A 23,656-nucleotide genomic window follows, 5' to 3' on the forward strand; every position below is an offset into this window, starting at 1 on the left:
GCCCACCACAGCAACACCATTGTCAAATTTGTGGATGACACTACAGTGGTGGGACTCATCTCCGGGGGGGACGAGTACGCCTACCGGGATGAGGTGGAGCAGCTGACAGTGTGTTGCGAAGAAAATAACCTGCTCCTCAACACCTTAAAGACAAAGGAAGTAATAATAGACTTCAGGAAGAACAAAACGGACATGGTACCATTGACCATCAGAGGGGACTGTGTAGAGAGGGTGGCGGATTTCCGCTTCCTGGGAATCCATATTGAGGAGGACCTGACGTGGAGCGTGAACACCACTGCGCTGCTGAAAAAGGTCCAGCAGAGACTGCACTTCCTGAGGGTGCTCAGGAAGAACAACATCACTCAGAGACTGCTGCTGTCCTTTTATCGGTGCTCCATTGAGAGCATACTAACATACTGTGTATGCGTGTGGTACACCAGCTGCACAGCGGCTCAGAGGAAAGCGCTCCAGAGGGCCATTGACAACGCCCAGAGGATTGTCGGCTGCCCTCTCCTTACCTTGGAGGACTTACACAGTTCCCGCTGCACCAAAAAAACCCAGAATATCATAAAGGACATTTCCCACCCCGGACACTCCCTGTTTGAACTGTTGCCGTCAGGCAGATGGTACAGATCTACAAGGACAAGGACGAACAGACTAAAAAACAGTTTTTACCCCCACTGCTATAAAGGCACTAAATGTAGCCGCCAAGGAACGCAGGGGCGATACAGACTAAGGGACTGTGGTAACTGTGGAATCGACAGAAGGATGGAGGGTTGGGTGTGCATGCGTGCTGTGTTCGTGATATTTATTTAGTTGTTTATCTTTATTATTTTACCGTGTATGTATCGTTAGCTTTTAGAAATGTTTGAATGCTGCACTGACTGGCTGACATTTTAAATTTCGTTGTACATGGTCCATGTTACAATGACAATAAAGAAACTATTCTATTCTATTCTATTCTATTCTAATTCACGACCTCTACCGAGTTTTCCCTTGACTCATACTCGCAGCATGGTTGTCACGAGGTTGTAGGAGGTCGTAGGTAGGTTGTAGCAGGCCGTGATGCTAGTCGTAGGTACTCGTGGCTTAAAGTAGGTTGGGGCATTTTTTCTAGCCTGATGAAAAATGTCTGTGAGTAAAAAAGGTCGTGAATTAGGTTGTAAAAATGGGACAGGTCCTTTACTCTCTTTTAATTGCAACATGTGAATCGGTCTCCACTGCCTTCTGAGGCAGAGAATTCCACAAAATTGACAATTTCTACATGACAGTATTTATAATCTCTCTTTTCTTAAATGGTAGTGCACACATGCTGGAGGTTTCTGTAACTTACAATGATATCTTTATTTTTGCAGCTATCTTAGTGATGTAGATCGCATTAGTTCAGCATTTTATATACCAACACAACAAGATATATTGCGGGTCAGAGTACCAACGACTGGAATAATTGAATATCCGTTTGATTTGGAGAACATAATCTTCAGGTAATGAAACGACAAACATTTGGGTCATTGATGTGCAAAACAAAGTGTTGATAAGGAATTAAACTGTAAAACCATTAATTAGCCTTTGCCATTTATATGTAAGAAGGAACTGCAGATGCTGGTTTAAACCGAAAATAGACACAAAAAGCTGGAGTAACTCAGCAGGACAGGCAGCATCTCTGGAGATGATGATATGCCATTTATTGTCACTATACATGTACAGTGAAACTGAAAGCTGCTCGTACTCAGTGCATACATACAATTTTACACAAAAAACAAGAAACAGAAAAACAAAACAGAAACAGAAGGGAGGGGGGGGGGGGGGGGGGGGGGGGAATAGGTGCACAAATTCTACGGCGCTACATACATATATACATATATACAGATGGAAGTCCGTGTTGGGCGGTGTAGTCAGTGCATGTGTGGATTTGAATTTATGGTAGATATAATTCTCGGGAAGCAGCTATTCCTGAGTCTGTTTGTCCTGGATTTGATGCACCTATAGCGCCTTCCAGAGGGCAGCAGGTCGAACAGTCCAAACGCAGGATGGGAGCTGTCTTTGGTGATCTTCTTTGCCCTGCTAAGGCAGCGGGAGGTGTAGATGTCCATCAGGGAGGGGAGAGGGCAACCAATGATCCTCTGCGCTGTCCTGGTTACCCTCTGAAGCCTCTCCCTGTCTGCCATGGTGCAGCTGCCATACCATGCTGTAATGAGAGAAGGAATGGGTGACGTTTCGAGTCGAGATCATTCTTCAGACTGGTTAGGGATAAGGGAAACGAGAGATATAGATGGTGATGTGGAGAGATAAAGAACAATGGATTAAAGATATACAAAAAAGTAACAATGATAAAGGGAAACAGGCCACTGTGAGCTGTTTGTAGGGTGAAAAAGAGAAGCTAGTGCAACTCGGGTGGGGGAGGGAGAGAGAGAGAGAGAGAGGGAATGCCAGGATTACCTGATGAGAGAAATTAGCATTCATACCACTGAACTGTAAGCTGCCCAAGCGAAAAATGAGATGCTGTTCCTCCAATTTGCATTTATCGTCATTCTGACAATGGAGGAGACCTAGGACAGAAAGGTCTGTAGAGGAATGGGAAAGAGGATTAAAGTGTCCAGCAAGCGGGAGGTCAGGTAGGTTTAGTCGGGCTGTTGAATGACAATGAGTTGAGCCTGGAGACCTCGCGTTCTGCAGTTCAAGAAAGTAAAGAAAGTTGGTGTCCAATGCCTATCCGAGGGGACTAAGGGCACCTGTCGACAGAATGAACCTCAGTGGGTGTGTGTATGTGTTCATACTCTTGTTTGCAAAGAAGGAGAGCAATTTGATTATTTACATATAATATGTAAATAAATGAAGTGGGTATAGAACATAATTGCATCATGGCATGCAAGTATCATTGTTCTCTTGTTAGACTAGAATGAAGTACACACCCATGTTTTGAAGCGCTTAATTAGACTGGAACATGCTAACCTTTTGCAGACAAGCCTCATTATGTGGTTAGTCACAGTTCTTCCAGCAACATTTATAATTTGAATATGAAATATCTAAGCTATAACAGTGCAATGTGTGCCTGTGAATATATAAATATTACGAAAGGATAATTTTTTTAATTAAATACTTCACTGATGGGAACTCCATTTGATTGCTCTAAATTTCATTGGAAGCTATTGAAAGCTGCTTTGACGCTCTTCCTGAATATTTCAATCACATGAAGGTCTATCCTTCAGAATACAGGTGATGCTTCTACCTTTGCACATAGTTGAGAGCAGCAAATTGCCTTTTTGGATGTTGCATCAATATGGTTGGTCCATCACAGATGGTTGGTAATATTAATCGCAAGGAAGTTGAAGCTCTCAACCATTGCCACTATGTCACCATTGATTCTGATTGAAGCATGTACTACACCACACTTCCTGAAGTCGTTAAATAGCTCCTTCGTTTTGCTGACTGAGGGAACAGTTGTTGTCCTGATAACGAATGACTAAATTCACATTCTCCTTTCTGTACTCTAGTTTAGTCTAGGTTTAGTGGGATGCGGTCCTCGTGCGGGTAAATGGGACTAGACTGGCTTGGGCAGTTTGCTTGCCATGGATGAGCTGGATTGAAGGGCTTGTTTCTGTGTTCTAACCATTTAATTGTGCATTGTCGATGGAGACAGCAGTTTCAATCTTTTGTTTGTATTATTTTGTAGGATGGTGGATGTCGGAGGTCAGAGGTCAGAACGAAGGAAGTGGATTCACTGTTTTGAGAACGTCACCTCAATCATTTTCTTAGTTGCACTTAGTGAATATGACCAGGTCCTGGCCGAGTGTGATAATGAGGTAATTTTTAATTAATGGAAGATGCTGATGAAAACAGATGTTATTTCAGATAAGAGAGGTGAAAAGTTGAATGAATAACCTAATGAAATTATTAATTAGTCAATCTGTACTTTGTCTGGAATCTTTTCTGCATAGACATTTGTCATTCAATGAAACAATGGAAATATCAAATTGTTTTCAAATTTTCATCTGTTTCATTGCCGCTCCCATTTATGCTTCCAAATAACAGTGCTGATTCTTTGCTAGCTGCATAATGTTCTTGAACGCATTTTTGAAATGGACTTGCTTATAAATGGCATTGAAATTAATTTAGAGCTGTTAATTGGTATTAATTTCCAAAAAAAGTTGCACAAACCATATGAGAAGCAAATATGAAATAATAATATAAAATTCAGGAAATAGGCAGTGGCCAATGAGCATTGATGGGAGGGAAATAGTTAATGTCAATCAGAAAAAACAATCTTGAGTTTAAAAACACAACAGAGGAGGAAGAAATCTGAAGTTAAAGCAGTAAGTTTCAAAGTCTTCTATGTACAAATATCTTTCCATAAGCATGAATGAGTAATTTTCAACAACTTTGTCATTGTTTGTTTATCTCTGTTTAAACTTGAGACAAAACTCAATTCAAAAAATATAATTTTTGTGTTTAAGCCAGTAATTTTTTTGATTTAAACTTCAATAGACCTTAAGCTCAAATTAAATAAGCAGTTACTGAATGTAAATACAGGTGCACAACCTTTTATCCGAAAGCCTTGGGACCAGACACTTCTCGGATTTCGGAATTTTTCGGATTTCGAAATGGAAGATTTTTAGCGTAGATTAGGTAGGTAGCGCGGGCGGCTTGAAAAGTCTGGAGCGGCTGCCTCCTCTCCGGAGACCGGGGAATCATTGCAAATCATTGCTTACATGTTAGTCAGTTAGTTTGGAGGGATTTTATGTGAAGGGGGAAACTTTAATTCTTAGTCCCCTACCTGGTCGGAGAGGCGGGGAGCAGGCAATGCCTTACCAGGTCGCCGTGCAGTAAGCTCCGGAGCGCTGTGGCCGCCGACTCCCAACATCGCGGAGCTGCGGGCGTCCGGCCACGGGTGGCGTCGGTTGGAGCTCCAACCCCAGCGAACTCTACTCCTGGCTGCGCGGCGCTCCAAATCCAGCGCCACCCGCGGCCGGACGCCCGCAGCCCCAGCTCCGTGATGTTGGGAGTCGGCGGCCACAGCGCTGGGATACCAGCGGGGAACGGGCAATGCCTTACCGGGTCGCCGTGCAGTAAGCTCTGGAGCGCTGACTGTGAACTGACTGTGGAATATTGCATCCAAAGTAACTTTTTAAATAAAATAATAAGGTTGGATATCATTTTTATTTAAAGGTAAAAGCTGTAGATTCTGGTTTGCTTCGCTATAATTCTACCTATTTAAAAACAAAATCAAGTCTCTTTAGAGAAAAACAAAACTGACAGATAGGAGTTATTTTCCATTTTTAATAAAGAATATATGAACTTGCTGGCTAGTTACAATGTTCACCAACTACTTGCCGTAGCACATTTAAGTTTTATTGACGTTGGAATGTACGGTACAATAACCTGGATACAGTCTATAAAAATGTTTACGTAAAGATTGATGGTGTGCTGATGGGAGTAAAAAGCTCCAAGAACAACAATGGTAGGACCAGCATGTGAGTGGTGCAGACCAGAATAACATTCAGCTGGAAGGACATAGTGGGTGGTCCAACTGTGATTCCTGCTGAGATTCTTACAATCACAAATTTGATTTGCAGATGGCACAAAGCTGGGTGGCAGTGTGAACTCTGAGGAGGATGCTATTTGTCATCTGCAAATTTGCTAATGTTACTTTGAATCCCTTCATCTAAATCATGGATGTGTATTGTAAATAGCTGCGGTCCCAGCACCGAGCCTTGCGGTACCCCACTAGTCACTACCTGCCATTCTGAAAGGGACCTGTTAATCCCTACTTCTTTCTGCCAACCAATTTTCTATCCATGTCAGCACTCTACCTCCAATACCATGTGCCCTAATTTTGCCCACTAATCTCCTATGTGGGACCTTATCACATGCTTTCTGAAAGTCCAGGTACATGACATCCACTGGCTCTCCCTTGACTGCTAGCCTTGCCTGCATTTGAAAACGTTTAAACTGCTCTAGGAAATTAGGTGATATTTCTGTACGCAAGCAAACTGCAGCGTTTATGACGCATAAAATTGACTTCCCAGAATACATTTGAGAGGCTGTGAAGCATGGCTATATACAGTGCCCTCTATAATGTCTGGGATAAAGACCCATAGTTTATTTATTTGCCGCTGTACTCCACAATTTAAGATTTATAATAGAAAAAAATCACATGTGGTTAAAGTTCACATTGTCAGATTTTAATAAAGGCCACTTTTATATGTTTTAGTTTCAGCATGTAGAAATTACAGCTGTGTTTATGCATAGTTCCCCCCATTTCAGGGCACCATAATGTGCATATAAAAGGCTCAATTGTGTTCAGATCGGGTTATTGACTTGGCCACTCAAGAATTTACAATTTTTTAGCTTTGGAAAACTCCTTTGTTGCTTTAGCAGTACGTTTGGGATCATTGTCTTGCTGTAGAATGAACTGCCGGCCAATGAGTTTTGAGGCATTTGTTTGAACTTGAGCAGATAGGATGTGTCTATACACTTCAGAATTCCTTATGCTACTACCATCAGCAGTTGTATCATCAATGAAAATAAGTGAGCCAGTACTTTCAGCAGCCACACATGCCCAGGACAAAACACCCCCACCACCGTGTTTCACAGATGAGGTGCAATGCTTTGGATCTTGGGCAGTTTCTTCTCTCCTCCATACTTTGCTCTTGCCATCACTCTGATATAAGTTAAGAGTGTTTCTGATCTGTCGGACAGGTGTTTGGGGATTTTTCTTTATTATAGAGAGAATTATAATAAGACACTAGACTAAGTGGGGCCCGTTGGGTTCCATGTTCACATGGGAGGGCTGGTCCCCCGACGCAATATTCCACCTCTCCGCCAATTCCAATATTGGTGGCCAGTGGGGGGGGCTTTCTGGAGTGCTGGTATGGGTTCTTGGGGTGGCAGCTCAGTCCCTCAAGCCTGATCTGCTGGCAGCTCACTCACGGCTGGTGGGCTGGCAGTTGACTCATGACTATTCCTTGAAATTCCATTTCAAGCAGTGTGCAAGGCCACCAAATTTAAATCCATGTTCCTACCATTTCAAGCAGGGTGCAAGGCCACCAAATTCAAGTGCAGTTTCATACCACTTCAAGCTGGATCCATGGCCACCAAATTCAGTGCAGTTTCATACCACTTCAAGCAGGATGCAAGGCCGCCAAATTCAAGTGCAGTTTCATTCCACTTCAAGCAGGGTCGAAGGCCACCAAATTCAAATGCAGCTTCATACCATTTCATGCAGGGTCTTGCAGGGTTCATGCCTTGTCTGCCCCCCTACTACCCAACCAGTGCAGCCCAAAGGATCTTGCAGTGTTCAATAAAAACGCAAAGGACTGTGTAAAGGAATGGGAAACTGTCATATAACCAACCAGCTTCAAAGACACGAAAAGAAGAAGATGCAGGGTGAAACCACCATAAAACCACACAAAACACCAAACTCACAGTTCAGTAGACATTCAGTGTGTTCAGTTGATTCACAGCTCAGACAGAGTCATGACCTCTCCCTCCCCCATCATGCAGAGACTGAGCCACACCCACACTTCTGGGTTTTATAACCCCTCCCCCTCCCACCGGAAAAGGTGTGGCTTTCAGGGCGTGATTGACAGGAGAGAGATTCTCAACATTTTTTAAACACTCATAACACTTTTAGTTTTCATTGATGGGAAGAATTCTCTGCACCTGCTCAGCGGAGGGGGGACTGAGTAAGATGGCCAAAAATCACAGCCGTAAGTGGTAGCATTTTATCTTAAATCAATATACAGTGCAAACAGGAAGTAAGTGCATTTGCAGTAGTGCCTTTTAACTTCAAGCCAAAGCACCCAAGCCACCATTTGCAGTAAGTAGTGCCTTTCAACTTCAAGCCAAAGCACCCAAGCCATCATTTGTAGTAAGTAGTGCCTTTCAATTTCAAGCAAAGCACCCAAGCCACCATTTGCAGTAAGTAGTGCCTTTCAACCTCAAGCCAAAGCACCCAAGCCACCATTTGCAGTAAGTAGTGCCTTTCAACTTCATGCCACCATTTGCAGTAAGTAGTGCCTTTCAACTTCAAGCCAAAGCACCCAAATAACCATTTGCAGGTAGAGCCTTTTACTTCATACAACACATATTTTCATTATCAAACCACATTAAGGGTACTCACAGTTGTGTAGATATTTGTTCAGTGTTATTCAGAGCTCATAGAGACGTGACCCTTGGCTTCATCCATCTTGCAGAGCGTGAGTGAGGCACACCACTTCCTGGTTTTATAGTCCCTCCCCCTCCCTCCAGCAGGTACAGCAGAGAGAATGGTGATTTTTTTTTAACTTCAAGCAAATCACCCGCCACCATTTGCAGTAAGTAGTGCCTTTCAACTTCAAGCCAAAGCTCCCAAGCCACCATTTGCAGTAAGTAGTGCCTTTCAACATTAACCCAAAGCTCCCAAGCCACCATTTGCAGTAAGTAGTGCCTTTCAACTTCAAGCCAAAGCACCCAAACAACTATTTGCAGGCAGTGCCTTTTTACTTCAAACAAACCATATTTTCATTTTCAAACCACATTAAGGGTACTCACAGTTGTGTAGACATGTGTTCAGTATTATTCAGAGTTCAGAGATACGTGCCCCTTGGCTTCATCGATCTTGCAGAGACTAAGTGAGGCACACCACTTCCTGGTTTTATAGTCCCTCCCCCTCCCTCCAGCAGGAGCAGCAGAGGGAATGGTGAATTTAAAAAAAACATTAATATCTCTGATTTTTCATTGATGGGAAAAAACCTCCGCACCCTTAAGGCGGAGAGGGGCTCTGAGCGAGGTGGCCAACAATGACGGCCGTAGGTGGCGAAGTTCTGTCGGAAATCGCAGCACAGTGGGCTGGGCCACAAGCGGTCAAGATCAGAGATTTAGTAATATAGATAAAAAGCCAGACATTAAAACAGTTTTTATCAACAAGTAGTTGCTCTACTCAACAGCCAAAAACCTGTAGCCTCCCTTTGATCTGGTATTTTGTTGGTTCACATGCTTGATCAATGGTGTTTTATCATTAATGCTTTATTATTATTAATGTTTAGTGTTTTCTGAGTCATTCGTAACTGTCACTGTATGTCATGTTGTTACTTGTGGGTGGAGCACCAAGGCAAATTCCTTGTATGTTAATACTTGGCCAATAAACTTACTTACTTACTTAATTATTCTGTCATCAGCTGTGGAGCTCCTTGGCCTGTCAGTCCCTTTGCGATTAGTAAGCTCACCAGTGCTTTCTTTCATCTTAATGATGTCGCAAACAGTTGATTTTGGTAAGCCTAAGGTTTGGCTGATGTCTCTAACATTTTTATTCTTGTTTCTCAGTCTCATAATGGCTTCTGTGATTGGCACAATTTTGGTCCTTATGTTGATAAACAGCAATAAAAGTTTCCAAAGATGATGGAAAGACTGGAGGAAAGACTAGAGCTCTCTTATACCTGCATTAAGGAGGCAATTAAACACACATGTGAAGCCATGTGTCCCAAACATTATGGTGCCCTGAACTAGGGGGACTATGTATAAACACAGTTGTAATTTCTACATGATGAAACCAAAATGTATAAAAATGGCCTTTAATAAAAACTGACAATGTGCACTTTAACCACATCATTTTTTAAAAATTACGAATCTCAAATTGTGGAATACAGAGGCAAATAAATAAATGATGGGTCTTTGGCCCAAACATTATGGGCACTGGATGGAATGTGTCCACTTTGGTTATTTGTTGTGCCTTCATTACCTGTTTATGTAGAAGTACTTTGTGTTTTATTTTCAGAATCGAATGGAGGAGAGTAAAGCATTATTTAAGACGATCATCACCTATCCTTGGTTTCATAGCTCTTCAGTCATTCTCTTCCTAAACAAGAAGGATCTCCTTGAAGAAAAGATCATGTTTTCTCATCTAGTTGATTATTTTCCAGAATACAATGGTGAGTGATTTTGTGGGTGTCATCAAACTCACTTTGTTACACACAATTCTTTGAAAATGAAATAATGTAATAGTGAAGATGTCTGCTTTATGAAAGTAAAATTCTAACGAGATTAATATTAATAATGCAATTTTGATACTCAAAAGTACACTGGAAGTTTGTTTGGAGTTATTGTTTGTGCTTTTCAGTAGTTCCTGTAATCTATAATTCCTGCCAGAGTCTTCAAAAGACTCAAAACACAAAAGTTTGAAGCTTTATTAAGAGTGTTTCTTTGTATTATTTATTTTCAATTTTAGCATTCCTGAATTAATTCCAAATGGTTCTACTACCATTAAAGATGATTATTGGTTAGCATCTAATCTTTGTGAAGTTCTCAGGGATTGTTTTGCTGGAAGAGCTTTAAATTGGGAACAATAAATAAAAAAACAAAAATGTCAGAAGGCAAGGTGACATGTTTCATTTGAGGTGTTCTGGCAGTGGGAACCAATGGAGTAAGTGGGGATTGAAAATGGGTAAACAGCATTTTGGGAAGTTTGGGATGCGCTGAAATGCAAGGTTCTTGGATCAACCAAAGGCTTATATCGCAAGTGTACCGCAAATCTGTGGGTGAGGCTTAGGATATCGGATTGGGAAAGTTCAGTTCGGGATCAAAAAGTTTGCAGAGACTGTGTCTGTCTTCTCCCCTCACCTGTCAGACAGAAGATACAAAATCTTGAAAGCACATATTATTAAAGTTTATTTCGGACTCAAGGTCCAGACAAGGGAAGATATTACATAAAATACATAGCATATAAAAACACCATAAAATACATATAAAATTTTAGTATATCTATCTACCTTATCTATATCTATATACTCTTAAAACACTGTGTGTGGATGTGTGTGTATCATTTTGCATGTGAATCATATCTCCTAACACGGAGATTTTTACAATTTCGGTAGGGATTTAACATGAGTTCAGAAATCCACTCCTTGGTCAATTATTTCCCCAGATTTTGAATATAATTGTTCACAAAACTCAATTTTTAAAAATATAAACGCCGCTCACCAGCTGCTGACGTCACAATGCCTAGATGCCCACCAATCCAGGCCCGCATACGTCCTGGCCCCCCCGCCGCTGTGGATTAAAGGCGCAGAAAGATCGAGAAAGTTCTGCAGAACAAAGATTCCATTGCTCCGTTCCGCTATAGCTTCTTTGTTCTACAAATCTCAGGGCAGCGACTCCTCACGCGCTGAACTTTTCCTCATAAGTTCTGCAGCTCCGTTCCGCTACCGCTGAACTTTCTCCTCACAGCCCGTGAAGCTCGCGAAGCCCCGCCCGCCTGCGCGCCTCTCCCATCCCCTGTGCACTCATTCCAGCTGTGGGTTTCCAGCGAGTCAGAAGTCGGTGCTCAATTGATGAAGACAACTGAAAATTGCTGAATAGATTACTTTGGTTATATAATCTCATCATTCCCTGAATGATTCCAGGGTTTTTGCCTGTATCCTGTTATCTGAAAGTCCATTCCAATAGACATAGAAACATAGAAAATAGGTGCAGGAGGAGGCCATTCGGCCCTTCGAGCCAGCACCACCATTCATTGTGATCATGGCTGATCGTCCCCTATCAATAACCCGTGCCTGCCTTCTCCCCATATCCCTTGACGCCACTAGCCCCTAGAGCTCTATCTAACTCTCACTAAACCCATCCAGTAATTTGGCCTCCATTGCCCTCTGTGGCAGGGAATTCCATAAATTCACAACTCTCTGGTTGAAAAAGTTTTTTTCTCACCTCAGTCTTAAATGACCTCCCCTTTATTCTAAGACTGTGGACCCTAGTTCTGGACTCGCCCAACATTGGGAACATTTTTCCTGCATCTTGCTTGTCCAGTCCTTTTATCATTTTATATGTTTCTATAAGATACTCCCCTCATCCTTCTGAACTCCAGTGAATACAAGCCTAGTCTTTTCAATCTTTCCTCATATGACAGTCCCGCCATCCCAGGGATCAATCTCGTGAACTTACGCTGCACTGCCTCAATCACAAGGATGTCCTTCCTCAAATTAGGAGACCAAAACTGTACACAATACTCCAGATGTGGTCTCACCAGAGCCCTATACAACTGCAGAAGAACCTCTTTACTCCTATACTGAAATCCTCTTGTTATGAAGGCCAACATTCTATTAGCTTTCTTCACTGCCTGCTGTACCTGTAAACCAACTTTCAGTGACCGGTGTCCAAGGGCACCCAGGTCTCGCTGCACCTCCCCCTTACCTAACCCCATTGAGATAATTGAATTGAATTCCCTTTATTGTCATTCAGACCTTTCGGTCTAAACAAAATTTCGTGTCTGCAGTCATACATACAATAATACAATAATAAACAACAGTAAACACAAATTAACATCCACCACAGTGAGTCCACCAAGCACCTCCTCACTGTGATGGGGGCAAAAATCTTAGGGCTGCTGTCTCTTCCCTCCTCTTCTCCCTCTGCGCTGAGGCAATACCCCACCGGGCGATGGCAAAATCAGTGCCGCGGCTCACCGAGCTCCGCGAACGGGCCGGCTCAAACACCGCGGCCCGGAGTGGTTGGAGCTGCCGCCCTCCAGTCCAGCGGACCAGCTGCTGACGACGTCGTCCACTGGCCCGCGGCTGAACACCGAACTCAGGTCACCGCCGCCAGAACGCCGTCTCAGCCACCGGAGCGCCGTTCCAGCCCCGAGCTGGGCCGCCCTCACGTGAGTGCCGTTCCACCCTCGAGCTGGGCCGCCCCGACGGTAGCGCCGTTTCCCTCGGGCTGGGCCGCCCACACGGGAGCGTCTCATCCCCTTGCCAGGCCGCCCTCACGGGAGCGTCACCGTTCCAGCCCCGAGCTGGGCCGCCCTCACGGGAGCGAGCCCAGGGCGAGTCCTGATAGGCTGCCTCCGGAGCCTCGAGGTCGCCAGCTCCGCCATTAGGCCTCAGCGCAGACGGAGGCAGAGAAGGGGGATACGACAAAAAAGTTGCATTCCCCCGAAAGGAGAGACAGCAAGCCTGTTTCAACCCCCCACCCCCCACATAAACACTAAAAAACCAAAAACTTAACTAGCCAAAACGAAAAAAAAACAACACAAAAAAGTGAAAACAAACGGACTGCAAGCGAGCCGCAGCCGTTCACCAGCGCAGCCACTTCCGGATAATAATCTGCCCCCTTGTTTTTGCCATCCGCCAAAGTGGATAACCTCACATTTATCCATATTATACTGCATCTGCATTTGGGGGTCTTTAAATAACACCAATTAGTGTCTTCTTGCCTTTACAATTCCTCAACTCAATCTGTAAATAACACAAATTAGTGTTTTCTTGCCTTTACAATTCGTCAACTCAATCCACAGTGACAAGACAATAGACAATAGGTGCAGGAGTAGGCTATTCGGCCCTTCAAGCCATCACCGCCATTCAATGTGATCATGACTGATCATCCCCAATCAGTACCCCGTTCCTGCCTTCGCCCCATATCCCCTGACTCCGCTATCTTTAAGAGCCCTATCTAGCTCTCTCTTGAAAGCATCCAGAGAACCTGCCTCCACCGCCCTCTGAGGCAGAGAATTCCAGAGACTCACAACTCTCTGTGAGAAAAAGTGTTTCCTCGTCTCCGTTCTAAATGGCTCACCCTTTATTCCGTTGATCACTTTGCCACAATCCCTGCAGATCACATCAAATGTATTGTTATCATGTGTTGGTAGTAACTGCAGATACTGGTTTAAACCGAAGATAGATTCAAAATGCTGGACCCATTCCTTCTTTCCAGAGATGCTGCCTGTCCCGCTGAGTTCATCCAGCATTTTGTGTTTATCTTGTATTGTTATCATTGTTGACTCTGCTTATTCCTTCATTAAACAATTCGATCATTCATTGGAAATGACTCTCCCTTACAAATTCATGCCGGCTGTCAATTTGTATCTCTCTAAATAGATTCCAATAAGTTACCCATCACCAAAGTTGAACTAGCTTGCAAATATTGAGTTTATCCCATTCTCCCTTATTAACCAATTATACAACATTAATAAAATGGAAGAACTCAGCGGGTCAGGCAGCATTTGTAGATGGAAGGTGACAGACAATGTTTCGGGTCGGGCTTCTTCATTCAGAAAGATTATGATAGTAGTTTGCTGCTACTACTGGAAAAAGAAAGGGAGGAAATTTGTAGTTAGAGCTAGATAAACTAATAGTATTTCAATAATCAGTTAATCTATCCATTTTCAAAGATAATCAAATACTTCCTCTATTGCTGTGTTTATCCCATCCAACATTTATACTTATTCACTTTAACTGCAGCTTTGACTTTGTCTTCTCATAACATTTTATATAACATTTTCATTCACTGGCACTCTTAGTCTTTAATGTATTAATAAAATACTTTAGGGATTTTTGATATTATCAGCAATTTCCCCCCCCCCACTCTTTCCTAATTTCTCCTTTTAATTTAACACACACTTTATATCCAATTCAACACTTTCTGCTTCACTTCCATTAGCTCTCAGTTTTAATATCATCTTCCTCCCTTTGTCATATGCTCTCCTTGATGCTTCATGATCCCAGGGCCCTCTAGAGTACACTGTTCTCTTCATGGAAACAAGTGTGCCCTGAAACCTATAGAACATTCCCAACTGTGTGACTAGCTTTAAAAAAAAATCAGCTCATTGCGTCTCAAAGATGAACCTTCTGCCATAGTATTCCTCACAGCTATGTGTTTCTTTACTTAATATTGGCAGCCCCCCTTTTTAATCCACCGCTATTTCATCTGCAAGTCCTCTAATCAGGCAAGTTAAACTTCTACTCCCTTTAGGTTGTGATTCTGTAATAGGTATCACACATTTCTGTGCCTTTGCCCTCAATTCACCCACTTTATTTGCTGTGCTCTTCCTTTCTAACTTTGTTCTCTGCTTTTCAAGTTCTCCCATTAAATTTCTGCCTTCAATTTCCACTCTACTTTTTCACCCCCCTGTTTGAACACTCAAACGGCTCTCGACAGGCCACCACAATGGTCTCAGTCCTATCTAGGTGCCAGTTAATCAGGCCTGTACAGGTGCCACCTGTAGCTCCCCAGAAATCTGGAGCTTTTGTACCACGTTGTCTAATCCTGTGTTCACTGGAAAATTGCACCAGAGGTAATTGGAGAGCATCACGTTTTGAGATTCAGTGTTGTAATCTGTTCCCAACTCCTTAAATTGTGCTGCAAGACCTCATCTCCTACCAATGTCATTCTTGCCGATTCGATCTGTGACTGTTCACTCCCTCTATAATGTTCTGGAGTTGCTCAAGTAATATCTTTGACTGGGGAATGTTCATGACTGCAGAAATGCTCTCTTGACCATTCTCCTCTCTCCCTGGAATATCTGAACCACTCATGGTGCTACATTCTTGGCACTGGTTGCACTTCCCAAGAGCAAGCCTCGCGTCCCTCAATACTCCAAACTGAATACTGCTTCACAAGCAAGATGCCCTCTGACGACTATTGAACTATTTGTCTTTTATCTGTTTCTCAGTTACCTGTTCATGCTCAGCCTGCAATCTCCTATGTTCTCTGGTGACCGCTTCCTGAAATGCGCTGTCTGCAAACACTCGACTTTGTGGATGGTCCGCAGTCACATCAACTGCTGCTGGGATCTTCCAACAAACGATGTTCCTACTCTTGTGGTTGTCCTGTTCTCACACAGCGTAGGATGTGAATTCCACTGGTGTGATTTGTCCTGGCGTTCCTCTTTGTGCATCACTTAGCAGAAGCCAAAATATTTAATTTGCATAGAAAGTTATACCATTGTCCTTCCCCCACAAACGTCCACAGTGTAGGCACTGCATTCAGCAGGCAATGCACACTGCCTAGCAGCTCCATCCAAGACTGCAAGAAATTGCAGAGCATTGCGGATTACACAGACCACCATCCTTTCCATAGACGCCATTTACACTCACACTGCCTCGGCACGGCCACCAGCATAATCAAGGACGATTCGCACTTCCTCTTCTCCCCTCCCACTTCAGGCAAGAGGTAAAGAAGTGTGAAAACGCACACCTCTAGATTCAGGGACAGTTTCTTCCCAACTGTTATCAGGCAACTGAACAACCCACCAACAACCAGACAGCTGTTCTGAGCTATTATCTACCTCATTGAAGACCCTTACACTATCTTTGATCGGACTTTACTGGACTTTATCCTGCACTAAACGTTATTCACATTATTCCCATTATATTGTATCTGTAAACTAGATGGTTCGATTTTAATCATGTATTGTCTTTCCGCTGATACCAAAAGCATTTCACTGTACCTCGGTACACGTGACAATAAAATAAACTCAAACTAAAACTGATTTTATATTTACTCTTTCAGTGGTGCCTCAATAACATTGTAGATAGACACAAAATGTTGGAGTAACTCAGCGGGGACAAGCAGCATTTCTGGAGCGAAGGAATGGTGACGTTTTAGGTCGAGACCCTTCTTCCGTAACATTGTATATATTTACTGTAATTCCAATGTATTTCAGGTCCTCAACAAGATGTCAAAGCTGCACGAGATTTCATTTTGAAGACTTATCAGAATCAGAATCCAGACAAAGAAAAGGTCATCTACTCTCACTTCACATGTGCCACAGATACAGAAAATATACGGTTTGTCTTTGCTGCTGTCAAGGACACTATTCTACAATTAAACCTGAAGGAATTTAACTTAGTATAGAAGACATGCAACCCATTTTTCATCATTTAATACTTTTGTAATGGTCTATTTTTACTTGCAAGTTTAAAGTTGTATCTGTAAAGTTGCTAATTTACCAGAGAATGTAGTGATGTTGATCGCAATTCTAGTCAGAATTTTTCCTTCACATAGAATCTCTTTCAAGATTATCCCTCATCCTCCTCTCCAAGGAATAGAGACACAGCCTGCTCAACCTTTCATAGAAACAGAGAAAATAGGTGCAGGAGTAGGCCATTCGGCCCTTCGAGCCTGCACCGCCATTCAATATGATCATGGCTGATCATCCAACTCAGTATCCTGTACCTGCCTTCTCTCCATACCCCCTAATCCCTTTAGCCACAAGGGCCACATCTAACTCCCTCTTAAATATAGCCAATGAACTGGCCTCAACTACCTTCTGTGGCAGAGAATTCCAGAGATTCACCACTCTCTGTGTGAAAAAATGTTTTCCTCATCTCGGTCCTAAAAGATTTCCCCCTTATCCTTAAACTGTGACCCCTTGTTCTGGACTTCCCCAACATCAGGAACAATCTTCCTGCATCTAGCCTGTCCAACCCCTTAAGAATTTTGTAAGTTTCTATAAGATCCCCCCTCAATCTTCTAAATTCTAGCGAGTACAAACCAAGTCTATCCAGTCTTTCTTCATATGAAAGTCCTGACATCCCAGGAATCAGTCTGGTGAACCTTCTCTGTACTCCCTCTATGGCAAGAATGTCTTTCCTCGGATTAGGTGACCAAAACTGTACGCAATACTCCAGGTGTGGTCTCACCAAGACCCTGTACAACTGCAGTAGAACCTCCCTGCTCCTATACTCAAATCCTTTTGCTATGAATGCTAACATACCATTCGCCTTCTTCACTGCCTGCTGCACCTGCATGCCTACTTTTAATGACTGGTGTACCATGACACCCAGGTCTCATTGCATCTCCCCCTTTCCTAATCGGCCACCATTCAGATAATAATCTACTTTCATGTTTTTGCCACCAAAGTGGATCACCTCACATTTATCCACATTATACTGCATCTGCCATGCATTTGCCCACTCACCCAGCCTATCCAAGTTTAAGAGTTCTTATATTGGCAAAAAAACAAACAAATTGTGCTGGCTGTATTTGACAGATTTCTGATAACGTAGTCAAATGAAGATGTTATATCTTTAATATCATTTGTGGTTTAAAACTGTCCCGAGGATCCTGTTGAAAGAGCCAAATGTTTTTTCCAAAGGTGATTATTCACGATTCTTCTAAATGGTGAGAATGCACCCATCTTTAGTGTTATACGTGGCAATCAAAAATACATTGTGTGATTCCTGGAGTCCTGAGGTTTACTAAATGCAGCTAATTACCTAAAATAAAACATGCCAGCTTTTGTTATAGTTTGCATTATTTAGGTTACATTTAGCACATGCAGCATTTTTAATCACCTATTTGCAGAGAACTGTGAATAATTGCTGTATAAACCATCTTTACTTTCTTCAATTTATTTAAAAATGTTATCCAATCAATCCATGTTGTAGCGATTAAACCATAGATGCCTTCAACATTTAAAATATGGATATAAATTATTGCCCTCATTAATGGCAGTGTATACTGAACACATAAAATGCAAAATTTAACACCTTAGACAAAATTGAATGTGATTTTGATGGAATTCATTAGCAAAGAATGGCTAGAATGATTGTGATTGGAATAGTGTATAATGCTTTTCCTCAAACCATTGAAAGGTTCACATAATGAAGTGAAATATAGTAAGTTACTTTGCAGATTGTCTTTTGAGTGTGTGCCTTAATCTTGCCAGCGATGCAATATTTAGAAGCTGAAAGACATTACACATTGGTACATCAAAGCTTGCAGCCACTGTAAATATGTATCCTATATATATAGTATCTTTTCTAGCTCTGAAAAATGTTTATCATGGTTAAATAGGATTATTTGTCAAAATGATAAACTACCAGCAATTTTTAAGGAATGTACAGACTTTTTCCACGGCGTTGTGCTAGATAGAAAAAAATCATACAATTATTTGGTTCGACGCTATAATGATTTATAATGCATGATTTTGCCATGTAATTTCATTTTGACATAATTTCAGTCACTGCTGTTTTATATATGAAGAGATATTTTAGAGATCATAATTTTTCCAGTTCAACACTGTCTTGCATCAATTTTTATTGGATTTTTACCATTTATGCAATATGTGATGGTTTTTGAATATTGCTAAAATGTAATTGAATTTGACTATATGTATAAAAAATCTGTGCTTCGCCATGTCTTTCCATGAACCGTAGCAGGCATAATACACATAAGTGAAGTCAGTCTAAGTGCTAGATCTTTCGTTTATGCTTTTTATAACACCATAAATATCATTTAATTAATTGCATATCAAGTTGCATTCCCTTGTGGACCCAATGTAGTCTAGTTTCTTGTTCAAAGTTATCAAGTTTGTGCTTCTTATTTGGATCTAATTTAGTTATTCATGCTATAAGAAATCCAAATTAAATCAAATCTAAGATACAGCCATGAGTATTAACTGGGATAGGTTTGATGGTTTTGGTGGGGTTGTCCCTGCATGATGTGTAGTTTTAATTCCACATTAGCCATCTTTAGATCTAATGGGTCCCGTGTCTAGAATTTGGTGTGATTGACAAGCATATTGTTCATTTAGATTGGGAGTACTCGGGAAAAGGTTACAAAACCTAATAAAGATCTGTTTGCTAATCTTACCTTGAGAGACAATGTTAGGGGAATGAAGGTGGAGAGAATATAAGCTGCTTCTGACCCACATAAAAAGTGCAGTGAATGTATTGTTTCCTGTAACAATGGTCCACCTTGCTTTAGCAATTGGGATTCTAGAGGTATGAGCAACCTAGCTGACCACATTCAAATATGTGAAGCAGATTAAATAAGGGGCTGTGGCCTTATTGAAATATTGAATTTGCCAGTATCTCTCCTGAGCCAAGATTGACTTTCTGTTCCTCCGATTTCTGTCCAGCTTAAGAATGAAGGTTGAAGGGAGATGGAATTTTGTCTGAAATATTTTTTAATGTTATCTTCCCTCTCCTGGACTCTCATACCGCCAGATGTTGCATGGTAACGTTTCTGTCCAGGAAATAGTTTTGTCAGCTGTGCAAACAAAAGCTTCTTGTTCATGTGCAATGTGCTACTGTCAGTTAGAAAGGAAATGAAACTGAGCAAAGGCCAGTTCTAATATCCCCAATGGCAACATTTATCAGTTTAAGTTACTTTCCAACAATAAGAAAAATGTGACTAGAATTTAGGTTTTGGGAAGCAAAGGAAGGAGATGTGAATTATTTATGTGAATAACAAATCAATTCACTTTTTCCTAAGCGTGGCAACATTGCATTGCCTTTTTTGGAAATGTATTTTATTACATATGGAAGGTAATGGTTGATTTTGTAAGATTATTTATGATTCTACTAGGATCCTTATGTTTAGAATAAACATTATTTCACTGACACCTGAATTCCCCAAGTCCTTTTACTTGCACCCACTTTAAAATGTACATGAACTACTGCATCAAAGATATATAGTATAGAACTGTACAGCGCAGGTATCGGCCCTTTGGTCCACAATGTCTTCGCTAAACATGATGCTAAATTAAATCCTTGTGCCTGTACATGATCCATATCCTGTATATTCAAGTGCCTATCTAAAAGCTTCTTACATGCCACTATCATATCTCCTTCCATTAGTACTCATGGCAGTGTTTTAACGTGAGAGGGGGCAAGTTATTTGGCATTTCCTCCCTGGAGAAAAATGTTGACCATATCCTATCTTTGCCTCTCATCATTTCTCAATATCAGATCACCCCATAACACTTGCATTCAAGAGAATCAATCCAAGTTTGTCCAACCTCTCCTTGTAGCCAATACCTTCTAATCCAAGCAGCGTCCTGGTAAACCTCTTCTGTATCCTCTCCAAAGCATCCATATCCTACCTATAGTGGGGTGACAAAAACTGGACTCAATACTTAAAATGTGGCCAAACTACCAAGTCAACAAAGATCCCATGCATGTTAATCTTCTGGATCAGCTACCATGAGGGACCTTGTCAAATGCCTCATCTAAATCCATGGGGCCAACATTCACTGTCCTACGCAAAGAAAAATCTTCAAAAACTCGATCAACTTAGCAAGACATGACCTGCCCAAGACAGAGCCACGCTGACTGTCCTTAAATAGCCCATTCTCTTCCAGATGTGAGGAAATAGTATCTCTAAGAATCCCCTCCAAAAACCTCCCTACCACTTCTGTGATTATCCCTACATTTTTTTAAACCATAGGAACAACATGAGCTACTCTAGTCCTCCGGGACCTCACCTGTAGCTGGAGACAAGAGTAAGATCTTCTTTCCGGCCCCAGCAATTTCCTCTTGCCTTTTTGAATAAACTAGGATAGATCCCATCAGGCTCTGGGGATTTATCCACATTATTACTTTTCAAGAGACCCAAGAGCACTTCCTTCTTGACATCCAAATGTATATATTATATCTCACAATTATTTAACTGTCCTCCATGTCCTTTACCTTGATGAATACCAATGTAAGTATCTGTTTACTCGCTCACCGGCATCCTCTAACAAGCATTCCCTCATTTATCCTTGAGTGGTCCTGCCTTCTCCCGAGTGATCCTCTTGTAATCTTTGTATAAAATGTTGGGATATTCTTTCATCTGCCTTGCCAAGGACATTTCATAGCTTTTTTTGGCTCTACTAGTTACTTGCTTCAGATCTTTCCTGCATTTTTTATATTCCCTAAACTGATTGCATCTTCCCTAACATTGCACTTAAAAAAAAGTAAAACAATTTACAAGTTCTTTGGTCATGCAAGGTCCCCTTACCTGCCATCCTTGTTCCTCCACCTTACTGGAACTTGCCAGTCCTGAACTCTGAGCCGTAGGCCTTTAAATGATTCCCACCATGCCAGAAGTTGGTTTACTCAATATACTTCTGGCCTGGAAGAGCGCCCAATAATCCATATTATCTGAAGCCCTCCCTCCTGCACCAGCTCTTTAGCCATGTATTGGTCGTACTACTTCATGTCTCACCAGCACATGGCATTGGTAGTAATAGTGATATTATGTCCCTGGAGGTCCTTTTTATTAATGTGCTACTCTTCTCCCTAAATTCTATTTGTTGGGCCATATCTCTCTTCCTGCCTATTATGGACCATGATCTCTGGCTTTTGGCCCTCTTCTCCCAAACTGCCCTGTGCCCACTCAGAGATATATTTTACCCACCACTAGGAAGCCGATACACTATTATGAAGTCTCGGATGCAGTCACAGAAAAGTCTGTTTGTACTCTTGACTTTCAGGTCTGTAACTTGTATTAAATTATTGTGTAAGTATATTTCAGCAGATAACTCTATACAATGTTAATATTTTATATTGTGCATGCTGTGCTGTTCGGGACCATTTTGCATTCTGAGAAATTCATGGGTCTGTAGCTGCAATCTCTGATTTTTCCGGTAAAACTATTTTTTCAGTTGGAAATCAGATTCAATTTTATTTGACAGCTGTAGATTAGAACCCCTCTGTACATATTATTTTAAAAGTTGAGCAAGGGCGCAGAAAAAACATTCTTCCACTAAGCAATCAGATACAACATACCATATTTGCAGGTGCTAAAACAGACATCAGAAGGTACTGAAATGAACTTTTGTATCTGAATTATAGCTATGTGACACTCAAATATATGTTCATGTATATTTTACTCTTTGTACAAAATCAAAAGGCCTACAATTTTTTAATGTTACCATCTGACTGACCAAACATCGTTGGGAATCTTATTATTGACATTATTGTAAAATTTCATTGGTCAATAATTAATTTAAATGTACTTTGAAACAACTTTCATATTTGATAATGCTGCTGTTTTAATCTGAAATTAAACACAAACTTGGTTCTTATGTTTGCTATATTATTTTCTTGCTAGCTTGGTATTAATGAGGCCATAATATTGTCTTTGAGAAATGAACTGAGTTTACCTCACAATTAATATTTATTTCTGGTGTTGTGACGGCTGAAGCAGCAAAATATTATCTTGCATTCAGTTTATCCATTGTGTTACTGTGGGGCAGTAACTAACAGATATGCTTTTGAAGAAGAATATATGGGTTTGGGGAATATTTACAATAAATAAGCATTTTTCCAGTTTCATTGGATCCAATGCTGTTCAATGTGCATCTTTGAATTTTATAACTCGAGTACTGAATTGGAATGCAGATAAGCATGAACAAACCAAAAATGTCCAGGTAGCCAAATTAAAACTGGATGGTTTGCTGGACACCTGCTGCTAGTGAGTAAATACGCTTTAGGCAGCCCACATGTCCCCTTTCTGGCCGGGTAAAGAGTTCACAGTAAGTTTGGTAATTTTAATTATTTTACAATAGGCCTTCTGCAGGGACATGATGGGAAGTTTGAAAAAAATGTGGGCCTTCCTTGACACGATGTAGAATTATTATAAGGAAAGCATTTTTTTGTTTTTTCTTGCTGATATTAGGTATGTTACAATACTTACCTTCAGCGGTGCTGCAGTTCTGCCACTGGCCGTGTGCGCGACTTGGGGGGTGGGCAGGATTAAAATGCCGTTTTCTCCGGCCTGTCCGAAATATATTTTCTCGGGCTGCTAGCTGATGGTGAAAAATTGTTCCAACTTGCGGTCTCGGAAGTTTAATTTAAAAAATTGCGGGACAATTTTATCGCTGGAATAAAATTAAAAAGCGACTTCTAACACAGTCAACCAGATGGATCCCACGGAGGGGACAAAACATAAGGTAATTCGTCTATTTTACATATAAACTTGCGTCTTAGGATGACTTTAATCAAAATTTCATTGGCGAAAATGTGATTATGGCCTCATACGAACTGCTGTGTTTTTCCTGCCGATATGGGGTTCAAATTCACTGCAAACCGCAACGTTCCAATCGATCGCTTTCCATAAAAACCCACTCGCAAGATGATTAAAATGGCCATTAATTTATAGGAATTAAACATTAAATTCCTTCCATTTGGCCTAT

The 23,656-nt window shown here is 41.4% G+C and overlaps 1 protein-coding gene across 1 annotated transcript in view; it reads left to right on the forward strand.

The window, feature by feature from the left end:
- The window catches only part of LOC129695758 (guanine nucleotide-binding protein subunit alpha-14), a 177,351-nt gene extending 155,942 nt beyond the window's left edge, over window positions 1-21,409 (forward strand). The window contains exons 4-7 of the mRNA XM_055633032.1: window positions 1,356-1,484; window positions 3,674-3,803; window positions 9,755-9,908; window positions 16,412-21,409. Of these exons, the coding sequence (XP_055489007.1) occupies window positions 1,356-1,484; window positions 3,674-3,803; window positions 9,755-9,908; window positions 16,412-16,602 (604 nt within the window). The 3' untranslated portion in view covers window positions 16,603-21,409. The remainder of the gene's footprint in view (window positions 1-1,355; window positions 1,485-3,673; window positions 3,804-9,754; window positions 9,909-16,411) is intronic.
- Window positions 21,410-23,656: the final 2,247 nt, after the last annotated feature.

The sequence above is a fragment of the Leucoraja erinacea genome, chromosome 3, assembly GCF_028641065.1.
Source record: "Leucoraja erinacea ecotype New England chromosome 3, Leri_hhj_1, whole genome shotgun sequence".
Taxonomy (NCBI): Eukaryota; Metazoa; Chordata; class Chondrichthyes; order Rajiformes; family Rajidae; genus Leucoraja; species Leucoraja erinaceus.